At 33.5% G+C, this 14,037-nt stretch overlaps 2 protein-coding genes across 5 annotated transcripts in view; both read left to right on the forward strand.

The window, feature by feature from the left end:
• The window catches only part of LOC106126348 (uncharacterized), a 39,529-nt gene extending 32,817 nt beyond the window's left edge, over positions 1 to 6,712 (forward strand). Inside the window, exons 21-24 of one of the 4 annotated variants that reach the window (XM_013323961.1) lie at positions 611 to 740; positions 1,761 to 1,822; positions 4,259 to 4,336; positions 4,511 to 6,712. In XM_013323961.1, coding sequence (XP_013179415.1) covers positions 611 to 740; positions 1,761 to 1,822; positions 4,259 to 4,304 — 238 coding nt within the window. In that variant the 3' untranslated portion in view covers positions 4,305 to 4,336; positions 4,511 to 6,712. Of the gene's footprint in view, positions 1 to 610; positions 741 to 1,760; positions 1,823 to 4,258; positions 4,337 to 4,510 lie in introns of those variants that run through there. The other 3 variants (XM_013323963.1, XM_013323962.1, XR_001228341.1) reach the window with 3 other exon arrangements.
• Positions 6,713 to 8,372: 1,660 nt separating this feature from the next.
• On the forward strand, positions 8,373 to 13,699 carry Pgd (phosphogluconate dehydrogenase). The gene is made up of 12 exons (XM_013323811.1): positions 8,373 to 8,528; positions 9,360 to 9,471; positions 9,841 to 9,955; positions 10,811 to 10,962; positions 11,114 to 11,206; positions 11,361 to 11,511; positions 11,641 to 11,751; positions 11,952 to 12,095; positions 12,347 to 12,501; positions 12,597 to 12,686; positions 12,984 to 13,184; positions 13,517 to 13,699. The coding sequence occupies exons 1-12, from the start codon at positions 8,521 to 8,523 to the stop codon at positions 13,634 to 13,636; spliced, it is 1,452 nt and encodes a 483-aa protein (XP_013179265.1). The 5' UTR covers positions 8,373 to 8,520; the 3' UTR covers positions 13,637 to 13,699.
• The last annotated feature ends 338 nt before the right edge of the window (positions 13,700 to 14,037 follow it).

Consider the following 14,037-nt stretch of genomic DNA (forward strand, 5'->3'; position numbering starts at 1 on the left):
CATACTATCACTGTAGTTTACCATTTCTACAGAAAGTATCGGATACCTTGGTTCTATTGCTTACATTGGTAGAGTTTTAACTTCAACAATGGTAGAGTAATAATGCTAGGGCTACTGCTGTTTGTATGTAAGTATGGCCTGCTCGATCAGTGCAATAACGCAGTATTAATGTCTGATGAGTGTGCTGATGCCCCGTTCTCTTCCCCACAAAATTCTAGTAAAGGCATAGGTGGAAGAAGATTTGATGATGGTATAGGAAAAGGGAATATACAGCTCTGTTCTGTTCTATAACTGTAGGCAACGCATCTGCCACTCATTTTCATGTCGATGATGCCTACGACCATCAGATAACATCAGATGACCTGCACAAACCACCATATTCGCATGCCACCATATTCCATAAAAATCATAAATCATATTAGTACTTGAAGGTTTATGCCCATCTGTGGACTGACACAGACTAATGATAATAATGATACAAGTACAATTTTTACATCTGTAAATCTCTCTGTTCCTACCCTACTCTATGAGGGGTCATCACACCAGGTTTGGTGCACCGAGTCGATCTATCTGACGTAAGCATAAGTGTGATATTATTTTAATGTTGCAGGTCGAATTTGAGACGTGGGTTGGCGTTCTCATACTCCAGTAAGAATCCACCACTTACAAAGATGAGAAACGTGACCAGTCAAGCTAATCTCTTAGAAATTATTCTACCATCATCAAGTCGCATGAGCAAGGTATGTAAATTTGAATTAAATATTTTTCCTTATCATATTTAAAAAAATATATAAAACGTTATTTCTATATATGTTTATTATGAGGTACTTTTGCGATTTAACATACTTCTTGTTATGAAATAATTTTTAATACTTTAAACAATTTTAAGTGTAAAGATATGTATGTAATACATGCTGTAAGGCAAGAATAAAAAAACTACTGAGTTGGTATTTATATGACTCCGGGTTTATTTTTCAAAATAAACAATTTTATTTAAATATAATATAAATAATATTATACAGCAATAAATCGATGCAATAAATTTTATAGTTGTAGTTGTATACTGCAATATCAGTTTTCATTAGTACCAAAAAACAACCAATGATTTAAAACTTTTTGAAATATTTAAGTGGTTTATAGGGCGTTTCTAATATCAACGGCTAACAGAAAAAACATGCGCGAAAAAATACCCTCTTGTCAGACAGTAATATCTATTAAGATTTATAACTGAATTTCGTTCAGTCCTCCTTCTTATATTTCATCTCACAAAATGATTTGATATCTGCAGACTATAATGATAGGCAACGCCTTTGTTTCGCAATGGATTGTCAATATTTGTGTCCACACATCCTCATAGATGTAAGTTATAATATGAGTAGTCTAATCTTAATTAAAAAAAACGAACTCGGGCTCTAATATATGAAATAGTGCAAGCAAAATCGCATGTAGAAGCTAGTCCAAGTGTTATGTAAGTACGTTTCCTTTGTTCGACAATCATTGATTTTCCTCGAGCTGAATTGCGCATGCCCGAACCCGTCCAGGCACCTAGAGCTGAAATCCAATATTCATTTCGACGGTGCGGTGCCTACAAAGCAGTCGTGTCTCGAATTGTGTTCCCTTAATTCAGAAGGGCGTGCCCTTCCTTTTCTTGGAGCTGATAGCCAAAGAAATTCCCTGAGCGAAGGATTGGCACGATGAATTTAAAGAAGCTGATTTTGTTGGCGAAGCTGCTTAAATATTTGTTATGGCGTCGATCACAGAGCGAGAGTACGACCCCTGATCCTGAGATGAGTCCAGAGAGGCGGGCGAAGACGATTGCTGGGTAAGAATTAACATATGACACCTTCAATGCATATTCTTATTTATTTTTTAGTTATTTAATTTTTTTATGTTGTTTTTTTCTTTAAATACTTTTCTTCATTATTTTATACCACGATCAATATTTCGTTACATTTCTTTGTTCCGTCATTCATTGAATGATTGAACAAAGAAACACATAACAAGCCGTTAATCTTGTTCTCAAACATTTGATGCAATGCTTATTGTTCCTTCATAATAATGTTTTAGATATACATTGAAATTTTGTTCAATCTTAATGCAATTTGAAAATATTTTTATTACGTCATCCATGTTATTGATTTTGCGAGAACAATTTGAGATGGACAAGATGGCTGCCAGGTCACCGCACATGCGCATCCTTGTAGTGACAGCCATCTTGGATGCTGGAATCTAAGATCCTTTGTTTGCCCTAGCGCTAAATTGCGAAACGCATCTATAAAATATACATTTATAAGAACTGCCGGTTTCATTTAATTACATGAAAACATTTCAATTTGTCATAAATGTTAGCGATTTTGCTAGAAGTATTCGATTCAATCAAGATGGCTACTTTATCACCGCACATGCGCGCGCATCCATCGATTTTGCGAGAACAATTTGATATGGACAAGATGGCTGCCAGGTCACCGCACATGCGCATCCATGTAGTTACAGCCATCTTGGATGCTGGAACTTAGGATCCTTTGTTTGCCCTAGCGCTAGATTGCAAAACGCATCTATAGAAATATACATTTATTAGAACTACCGGTTTCATTTTATTACATGAAAACATTCCAATTTGTTATGAATGTTAGCGATTTTGCTAGAAGTATTCGATTCAAACAAGATGGCTACCTTATCACGACACATGCGCGCGCATCCATCGATTTTGCCATTCCAATTTGTTATGAATGTTAGCGATTTTGCTAGAAGTATTCGATTCAAACAAGATGGCTACCTTATCACGACACATGCGCGCGCATCCATCGATTTTGCGAGAACCATTTGAGATGAACAAGATGGCTGCCAGGTCACCGCACATGCGCATCCATGTAGTGACAGCCATCTTGGATGCTGGAACTTAGGATCCTTTGTTTGCCCTAGCGCTAGATTGCAAAACGCATCTATAGAAATATACATTTATTAGAACTGCCGGTTTCATTTTATTACATGAAAACATTCCAATTTGTTATGAATGTTAGCGATTTTGCTAGAAGTATTCGATTCAAACAAGATGGCTACCTTATCACGGCACATGCGCGCGCATCCATCGATTTTGCGAGAACAATTTGAGATGAACAAGATGGCTGCCAGGTCACCGCACATGCGCATCCATGTAGTGACAGCCATCTTGGATGCTGGAACTTAGGATCCTTTGTTTGCCCTAGCGCTAGATTGCAAAACGCATCTAAAGAAATATACATTTATTAGAACTTCCGGTTTCATTTTACTATTACATGAAAACATTTCAGTTTGTTATGAATGTTAGCGATGTTGCTAGAAGTATTCGATTCAATCAAGATGGCTACTTTATCACCGCACATGCGCGCGCATCCATCGATTTTGCGAGAACAATTTGAGATGAACAAAATGGCTGCCAGGTCACCGCACATGCGCGCGCTTCCATCTACTTTGCCAGAACAATTTGAGATGAACAAGATGGCTGCCAGGTCACTGCACATGCGCGCACTCCCATCGATTTTGCTAGAACAATTTGAGATGAACAAAATGGCTGCCAGGTCACCGCACATGCGCATGTCTATATGAGCAGCCATTTTAGATCACTGGTTGCAAATCCTTTGTTGTACCTAGCGCTAGGGTGACAGTTGACCTGAAATATACTGATAGAAGAATACAATACCTTTATTTTTAACTAAATCGTTCTTGTTCATTTGAATAAAAATTTGATCGCGGAGATATTTTTGGATGATTTCTGATATTTTATGGCTTGCGCAATTTGCAATCAATAACGTGTACTGGCACTGCTGGGTGTCATACGCTACGAAGAGTTGCGTCGCTATTTTGATTTCGCAGCGATTAGAAAATAAGGCTAATGCGATTAAATATAATGTTTTAGAACAAATATAATTTGCAATAAGACTTATTGAAATCTGTACGGGGTATACGAAATGTTTGCGCATATGTCAAAAAAGCTCTCACGGTCAATTATGTATTAACTTTTTCAAAATATTTTTTTTAAAAGTGTAACAAAATGTTTAAGTATAAGTAAAATGCAGTGAGGTGAAATGCTACTGCGATTTTTTTAACTATATTAACTATACGTTTACTATACTTGTATACTAGAAGAAACTCTAAGATTTGCATTTTATTGAGCTATGCTTTATATAAAATTTATTTTTGTTTTTGTATTGTCTGAATACACCTAAAATGCTATTGAAAAACACCAAAATACTTATGGACTTCTATGTTTTGTTGCTAGGTCCGTCTTCCGCAGCGGCACGTGGCAGGCGAAGTTTGAAGGATGACAGATGAGGTTCCTGCGGATGCTTTTCCCAAGGCAAGAAGTTTTATTTATTACACATTGCCCTATTGCATTATATTATTTGTATTATACAAAAGCAAAAGTAACTTTTTTTTTAAATAATTAAAAAATATATATTTTAAAATATATTTAACAAATTCTCTATTATTTTATGTACATAACTAACTGGAACTTTCGTTTCCAATTTAGGAGCAGACGCAGTAGATCTGGCGCTACGACTGGCAATGTAACAAGCAATACTACTGGCGTTTCTGAGGAAACTGAAAATACTCAAGAAACAGGAACTCTTCCGGACTCCGAAGACCTTGGCGTTACCGCCGCTTGTGAATTTATGACCGATCCGCATGATATTCGAAAAGAAATTCTAGAGATCGTTGCTCAATACAGCGAGGCTCTTCACCTTGACGACATCGAGAGAGACCCAATTCAAACTTTGGATGATCTACAGCCTGAGAATAACGTGGAAGATACCAAAGAAATCGTTTTGCAAAATGTCACCAAACAGAAGATTCCGCAAGATGACACCAACGATAACTTCCAGCAAGATGAATGTGGAGAGGAGCACATACCAGGCGAAGTTGAACTTAAAGATCTCGTTATTTCTAACCAAATGATAGTGGGCGAGGCTGGGATTCTTGACGATCTTGAATTCATGGATGAGGAGCCCCAGGATGATGACGATGACGAGGAGGAATGACGCGAGGATGACGATGGGTTGCCTCAATGAGGCCAACCCCCTGAGGAGGAGGAGGAGGAGGAAGAAGACGATATAGTCGTGGAGGAGGAGGAGGACGAAGAGGAAGAGGAAGGGTGGATTTGTTGCCGATGGCTTTACAAATGGTGCTGGTAGATATTATGAAGGGCCTAAGTATTGACGTTTTATTTGGATGACAGGTGTAGTTACCAGCCGGAGTTGTTAGTGCGGAATTTATTGGTTCGGGATTGTGGGTATAGATAAATCGTGGAAGTATTTTGACTCGGAGCGGTGTAAGTTAAGCATACCTTGGACAATCGATCAATATCTTACGTTTGCTTTGACATTAATGCTCATCGACCATCGCTCCCTGTTTATAACTTTTGCATTTATCTATATCATCGTACGTAGTTCTCCTTGTATGGACAGCTTTCAGACTTAGCATCATTATGTGTGTTATTCGTAGTGGAAATTAATCCGTAATAAATCTGAAATAAAATAGTAGTTACTTGGTGTCTATGAAAATACGATATGTGTTAACATTCTAATAGTCATAATTTAAGAACGTTTTCGGTGTTGTTACAATTATAAAATATATATTGCATGTATGTGTAAACATTGTATTTCTCTGACGGCTAAATTCTGTAAGCTTATTGATGCATTTAAAGATTCACTGTTACTGTACAATGTCCGACTTTACTACATGATTCTCAGCCACATTCTACGCATTCTGATGATTAGGATTTTTGAAGCTCTAAGATTCTTGATACCTATATAATTTGTTTTGATTTCAATTTATATTAATGTCCAATGTTTTAATTTTACGTACGAAACCACATGAATTCCTAAACCCTAGACCAAAATGAAATTAATGTTTTATATTTATTTTTTTATTATTTCTTATTTACAAAGACGTACTGAAATTTTACATTATATGCCTTCGTCATATTATGACACAATACTTTACTACTCTTTACCAAAAATCAAACGACTATTTTATACTGTTAATTTGAAAATTACCCTCTGTGGTTATCTACTCTTTACATACTCTTATAATATATTAAGTGTTTTAGGAAAATATTCGTTTATAGAAAAAGAGAAAAAAAATCTTAAAAAATATATTGATGTTCTTTGTTGTACACTTAAGAAGTAGGAGGAAAATAAATGTTATTAGCAAAATAGTAAAAAAGATTAATCGTAATACTATCTTGAAATATTATAAACTAAATTACGATCATTCTTAGTAGTCATTTAAATGGATGTTTTAGATCATATAATTGATGTTTTAATTGATGTTTATCTTGATGTTAGTGTATATCGTTATATTAAAGTCAAGTAAAATTGCCACACAAAGACCTAAACATGGTCATGAAAATGTGACTTTCCACATACATACCATTTTCGAAACACACATCATTGTTTTGATGAGATGGCTTTGTACATGTGTTGGCAGTGGAAATCTATGTATTAATCAATCAAATCGATGTAAAATTTATTGAAAACGAATAGAATTCTACACCCGTAGGTATTCCTGTGCAAACCAATAGAAATAGTAGTTAAGTAGATGAAATCTTTTACTTCAACTCGATGTCTTCACCTGTAAATCTGATCTTAAATAAAGTAACCAACCCCCAAAGGAGTTGTTATTAATTTTCATCAAATTTAACTGTATTACCTCTAAAAATGCGCGAAGCTGTACTTTTCGATCCGTAGTTTTACACTACTTGGACTGTCTATGAATACGTCTAAAGAACTATTCATTTAGAAACCTGCCTAAGCAGAAGTTAGAATTAAGTATCCGATACGTAATTAAATACATATGTACTTATTTCTTGAAAATACGATGATTTCGTCATCTTTAATTTGTAGGTATCCTCTGTATCTAAACTTTCCTGGATTTACTTCTCAATATTGTCTATGGTTTATTTTACTAAAAAGCGATTAATGAAATATTCCCTTCTATTAATACTAAAATCCTCATAATTTTTGAGAACATACCCCTTAATCAACTTAAAAAATATATATTGTATGATTAATTAAATAATAGTAAAGTAATAAATTACCAAAATAATAATCTATTTAAACATTACACTTAAAATACATTGACGAAACACGAACCAAGACTCATAATTCTAATCATTTTTCATCGCAGCACTGGCCGGTTGGTGTAATTTGAAATAAACGGTTTTTACGATCCTTCGCGTACACAGGTCCCGGTTTAGTCCATAGCCCCCTCTTCACACATGGAAGCCAAAATACTACCAAGAATGCCGCAAAAACCATTCCATATACCATGACTGTTCACAGTTTTTCTTCAATATACTACACAAGTAAATTTTCGTGCACAATTTTATGCATTTATTCGTATTTTTTTATATAATTATCATTTTACTTCAACATAAAATTTAGTCTAAAATACGCAAATAAATTTAGCAACATTTTGATAGCAAACAACGTAAACAGACCTAAAATTTGATTATGACAACAAAATATAATACCACAGAGTAACTGCTTTGTTATATATGAAAATCACTGATCGCAGTATAAAGATCAGTGTGAAAATCTATAACATAGACCAAACAAAATAGATCGACAAGGCTGTCTGAACGGATGGGCATAAGTCAAACTAAATTATGACAGATTACTAGCGCCCTTGGCCAGCCAAAATTCAAATCAATATTCAATCCGAAACTGTTCTAAAGATAATCGAATATTCTTAAGCTATCAAAAAACTGCATAGGAAAAAAGAGACTCAGTACTCAAGACAATGTACACGTCAATTAACAAGTTCAGGTACATTGGCAACTTAAAATCTGTAATAAGCCCATCTCAGATGATGGTTGTCATAGGACTACATCTAAATCTGGTCACTGTAGTGAGTACTGACTCCCCGACTAGGGACAACATTTTCTTTTATATACACCAATTGTGTCAAAAAATCTTTAAAGCGTGTTTTAGAGCTTGATCTTAAACACGCTATTAAGTTTTTAACTGGGTAGGGGATGCCATCCCTACCCACAAAAATAAAAAAGCAACTTTTAGTATTACTATCGTATACTTCATTTAAATAATATTTCTTACTTAAAAATGTCAAAAACCCAAATTCCCATCAAAATATTAATGAGGTGTAAAATATACTCTTATGAGGGTTAGAAGTTAGATACCGCGCCAGTCACCAACCCTGCATTACAAACAATATTATAATAACGGTCTCCTCGTTCATTTCCGGTTTCCTTTTTATCCCGGTAGATAGCGCTCGAATAAAATCAATGATAATTTTTTTCACTTTTTACTGGATTCATTTTTAATCTGTCAAATTCTACTTTGTCTCTGGAACTAGAATTAATTTGACATTGACACATAAGCGATTTAAGTTTGCGGAGCAAAAAACCCGCACATTTGCTTGCCGTCTTTGCACAGTGCTACATACCCCTTGAATATAAGTAAAGTTGAAGTCGCTTCGATACTTTCATTCCATAAGCATTCCGGAATAGATTTAGAAACAATGGCTGAGTAAGTATTGGAATAACCTCAATTACATATTGATATTACCTTTTGCTTTTACGATTCCAATAGTCATTACCTAAGTGATTAGTCATGTCCAATGTCATAATTTTGCTTTACCGCTAGTTTTTATTACTTTACAGAATAACATTTAAATGGATATACTTTCATAAAAAGTAATTTATATACAGTTCAACAATAGAGAAGCATCTAAATTAAATATTACAACTAATTCGATAACGCTTTAATTACAATAATTAAAGATGTTATGTAGGCTTCTTCTTAAACTCTTTTGTAACTTAAAATGAATATTTGGTAACAGGCATATGAATATAAAACATAATAAGACTCTTGATTAGAAGTTTCCATAAAAAAAAAGTTATAAACTAAACAAAACTAAAGTTTTGGAACATGCAATGTGCAAGGTTATTTGAAGGTGAACTTTACTTAGGTCATTGTAAACCGTGCATGTACCTTCAGCAACTAGTTTAGTAGCAACAATATTTGGTTATGAATACATAAAGTTAATGAACATTTAAAAACTTTCTATAATATTATTAAAGAAGCAATTATGATGTTTGACATTTTTATTCTAAAATCACCCCATTTATGTGTACTAATTAAATGTAATTAGTCATATCACTTAAAACTTATTAAAGATGCATGTTCTACTTTTGCTATCAATAATAAGTTATTGTAAAAGCAATTTAGCAAATACTGAATAAAACATGAGAACTAACATCTATGGATTCATATTACATGTTTAGGCAAATAATATAACTAACATATTTTGATATAACATCATTGTTCAAGAATTAAATATATAATATTGTGTTTTAGACCCAAAGCTGATATTGCTCTCATCGGCCTGGCTGTAATGGGCCAAAATCTTATCCTCAACATGGATTCAAAAGGCTTTGTTGTTTGCGCTTACAACAGGACTGTTGAAAAGGTATTTGTTGTTTTAGTTGATTTTCATTGTACAAAAGAAGTCAACTTTTTGTGTAGAAGCAAGGCCTATACAGTACCACTAGTATTAAACAACTCACCGTTGATTCCATACAAAAGAAACACAACACCAAAAAAAAATCTTATTTAACAAAACTAGCTATACAAACTATTCTTTCAATATAACCCATTTGCAATCTAAGTAATTTAATATTGGCCAGTATCAAATGTGATAAGTATATTGGCCAGTAGCAAATAAATGCCTTAGAAATAAAAATCAAGTTTATTATTACACTTTGTAACAATGTGATCTAAATAAAATTAACAACAAATCCAAATTGCACATAAAAAATCAATATTTTAAATTCAACAGGTCGACCATTTCCTTGCAAATGAAGCAAAGGGGACAAAAATCATTGGAGCCAAATCATTAGAAGATATGGTACAGAAATTGAAGAAACCCAGAAAAGTTATGCTTTTAGTCAAAGGTAAGTCTATACAATTTTTATGTATAAAAGTAAACTTGAAGACAGTCAGTCGCACAAATGTTAATCTTTTCATTACAATAACAAGTTCTTATCTCCAATCATTTAATGATAATGAGTTTCTTTGTACTTTGAAGTACTATTGGAAACAAAGTATTGCATTACAATGTTACATTTTCATTTGAACGCATTGACTTGTAAAAAGTCATAAATATAACATTTTTTAAATAACCTCAAACCAGCTTTAAATGTTTACTAAATAAAATAAAGTGTTGCATTAAGTATCATTCCAAATGACCCTGATTTAAATTGAAAAGCTATTGTAATGACCTTACTTATAATTTATTGTTGAATGAATACAAAATGTAAGAGCCAACAAACATTTATTTTATGTCAATATAAGGAAACACAGACCTATTCATGGCTAGTTAGATTATTTTGTTTACAGGAAGAATTGCTTAATATATTCCGTGAGTTTGTACCACCAAAACACCCATAGAAATTCCTTATTTTTTTCATGGAGAATATGAATTATAACAATAAGCAAATATTCTATTTGGCTTTTAAATACACAATACATATATTCTCCTATATTTTCTGAAACCCCTCTAATGAATGTTTAATTGGTTTTATCTATAATAATATAATAAAGAGAAAAGATTTGATTGTTTTTTTATATTGAATAAACTCCGAAACTACTTAACTATTTAGAAATAATCTTTTACTGTTGGAAAGCTGTACTATCCCTGGGTAACGTAGACAATATTTATAACCAGGATGAAGTGCGCAACTGATGGTAATAGTTAGAAAATAAATTAGTAAAAGTAAAAACTCTTAAATAGATAATTTCTATTACAGCGGGCTCAGCTGTGGATGCATTTGTTAAGAATCTCTTGCCATTGTTAGAGAAAGGTGACATTATAATTGATGGTGGTAATTCTCAGTACACCGACACACAGAGATGGTGCAAGGAATTGGCATCAACAGGAATTCTATATATTGGAATGGGGGTAAGTGGACAAAGTTATACTCAACCTTGTTATATTTTCTATATAAGTAATGATTTTTTTGGAAATTGCTTGTGTGTCACCTGTGGACATGTATTTTTAGCATAATTTCTTATGTTAAGTGTGGGTCTTAGGTATATGGTTTTTTTTGTAGGTTAGTGGCGGAGAAGATGGTGCTCGTTATGGGCCATCTCTAATGCCCGGAGGTCACCCTGCTGCTTGGCCTGCGGTCAAACCAATATTCCAAGTAAGTGTAGTCTGCCTAGTTTGCAGGAAGCCTAAAAGATAATTGAAAGTATTGTTCCCACTTACTTTTTGAATATGTATATATCATTGACCTCAATTTGTCAAAAATTATACAACAAGTATGATAACTACACATTTTTTTTCTTATTTTTTAGGCTATTTGTGCTAAAGTGAACAATGAGCCGTGTTGCGACTGGGTTGGTGAGGACGGCGCCGGTCATTTTGTAAAGATGGTCCACAATGGTATTGAATATGGTGATATGCAACTTATTTGCGAAGCTTACCATCTAATGAAAGATGTTCTTAGTGAGTATTTTATTATACCATTTAATGATAAGGCAATTTATTGTCTTATCATAGTATAACATCATTGTGATTTAATGATAAAATAATGTATACTTAAATTGTTATACAATTTTGTTGTTGATTTTTCAGATTTAGAACAGGGCGAGATAGCACAAGTTTTCTCTGACTGGGGCAAAGGAGAATTGGATTCGTTCTTGATTGATATCACATCTGATATATTGAAATTTAAGGATACTGATGGTATGGATTCATTTTCATATAAAAAAATATTAAATCTTAATCATGTGACATTTGTGACAAAGTTTTGCTGTGTATGTTTGTCGGTAAAATTGTAATATTGAAATTAAATGCTTTGGCTAAAATTGATGAATAAGGTGTAATTACATTTGTATTCTTGTTATATTTAAAGATAGTTATAAATAAAGTTAATTTTGTTTCAGGTTCTTATTTGCTTCCTAAGATTCGTGACGCAGCTGGCCAGAAAGGTACTGGAAAATGGACCGTGATCAGTGCTCTGGAGTACGGAGTGCCTGTTACTCTAATCGGAGAAGCTGTGTTCGCTAGATGTCTCTCTGCACTTAAAGGTATATATAGTTTGTAATATTTCTTGGAAATAAATAATTTATTTATTTATAATTCGTTGTACACATTGTTAACATGTGTTGAAATATTTTGCCATAATAGATAAATCAATTAAATTATTTAATTTATTATATTACATGGATTGAATTGCTATTTATTTTAATTGATTCATTGTCATTCAAATGTCAGTGCTTAGATCGTAAGGACTTAACAAATATTAGGAAGAAACTTCAATATGTTTTTTTATGAACAGACGAGCGCATCAAGTCAAGCAAAACTCTTTCGAAGTCTGTTGTGAAATTTGATGGTAACAAAGCCGAGTTTATTGAACATCTCCGCAAAGCACTTTATGCCAGTAAAGTGATTTCTTACGCCCAAGGATTCATGCTCCTTAGAGAAGCAGCTCAGGTAAAATTTTTATAATACAACTAATTGCAATTATACCGAGAGTCTAGTAATTAATCAATTTTTATGTACTAACGTTAAATCAATGTTAATTTCAGGTAAACAAGTGGCATTTGAACTACGGCAGCATTGCTCTTATGTGGCGTGGTGGTTGCATCATCAGAAGTGCTTTCTTAGGCAACATCAAGGCAAGTAATATTATACATTTGATTTGAAATGTTGGCAACATTGGAGTACAACCATTGTCTTAGTGTATGTTACATAATATGTCATCAGTCACATATGGTACAGCAATGGAATTCTATGTTTAATAACACTGCGAGAGACAATACTATAGAAAATAAAGATTATCAAAATCTCATGATCGATGTTATGTGGTACATATAAAAAAATTTAGAGTAATTTATAACCTCTATCTTTTTTAAATAGACTAAAACCCGAGGTAAAATAGATTTAGTTAATTAACAAACATATTTTGTACACAGGAAGCATACACCAAGAACCCAGCATTAACAAACTTATTGTTGGATCCATATTTCTCTAAGCAAGTCTCCAACTCTCAAATGTCACTGCGGCGTGTGGTAGCGCAAGCTGCGCTGTCCGGTGTACCCTCACCTACTTTCTCCGCGGCTCTGGCATTTTATGATGGATACAGCTCTGATGTATTGCCCGCTAATCTCTTGCAGGTAATTTTATTTATAACCCGATTCCTACTGAATTGAAAATTATTATGAGACAATTTGATTTATAAAATAATCAAAATATTGCATAACATTTGCTCGCGGCTTCGTCCGAGCGGAAATAAAAAAAATCTTAAATAGTAGCCTACGTGTTCTTCCAGAGTATGATCTACATTGATGTTAAATTTCAACGAGATCCATCTAGCCGTTCTAGAGATACTTTCCATGCATCCATCCATCCATCCATCCATCTTGGTCTAAATAGCCTGGCTATAATAATCAACTGTTTTCTCCTGAAAAGGCTATTATTTAATATTTATTCTGTATGGTTATTACAGGCACAACGTGACTATTTTGGCGCCCATACATATGAACTGCTCACCAAACCAGGCGACTTCGTACATACAAACTGGACCGGCCATGGAGGAAATGTATCCGCTTCTACATACAACAACTAAACTTTTAATATTGCAACATAGTTTACGGATTTATTTTTAATTATTATACTTCTTTTGATTTTACACATGAATTCATTTATTTATCATTTCACATATAAAAAAAATCATCATCATCATCAGCTCACTATAAGTCCCCATCGAGGGGCTCGGAGCCTACCCTAAGTTAAGGGTGATTAGGCCATAGTAATGTTTTAATTAATTGCTTTTATGATTTTTTTAATATGCTGCGATATCTTTAGATTTATATTTAATGGTCTGTGGTTGTTCCTATGTAATCATTTCATAACATAATATAATAAGTCAATGTTTGACATGTAGGAATGGATTTTAATTTTTAAACTGTAATAACTTTAATTGTTCGTTTGTGACGTCTTTCAATTAATTATCGAAGAAAATGTTAT

This window comes from Papilio xuthus, unplaced genomic scaffold (assembly GCF_000836235.2).
Source record: "Papilio xuthus unplaced genomic scaffold, Pxut_1.1 DF825017.1, whole genome shotgun sequence".
Lineage (NCBI taxonomy): Eukaryota > Metazoa > Arthropoda > Insecta > Lepidoptera > Papilionidae > Papilio > Papilio xuthus.

Bases quoted from the DNA above. Each gene is read 5' to 3' on its own strand.
- Pgd (XM_013323811.1), top strand. The intron at 12,502-12,596 runs GTAAAATTTTTA...TGTTAATTTCAG, and splicing joins TCCTTAGAGAAGCAGCTCAG to GTAAACAAGTGGCATTTGAA. The intron at 13,185-13,516 runs GTAATTTTATTT...TGGTTATTACAG, and splicing joins TGCCCGCTAATCTCTTGCAG to GCACAACGTGACTATTTTGG.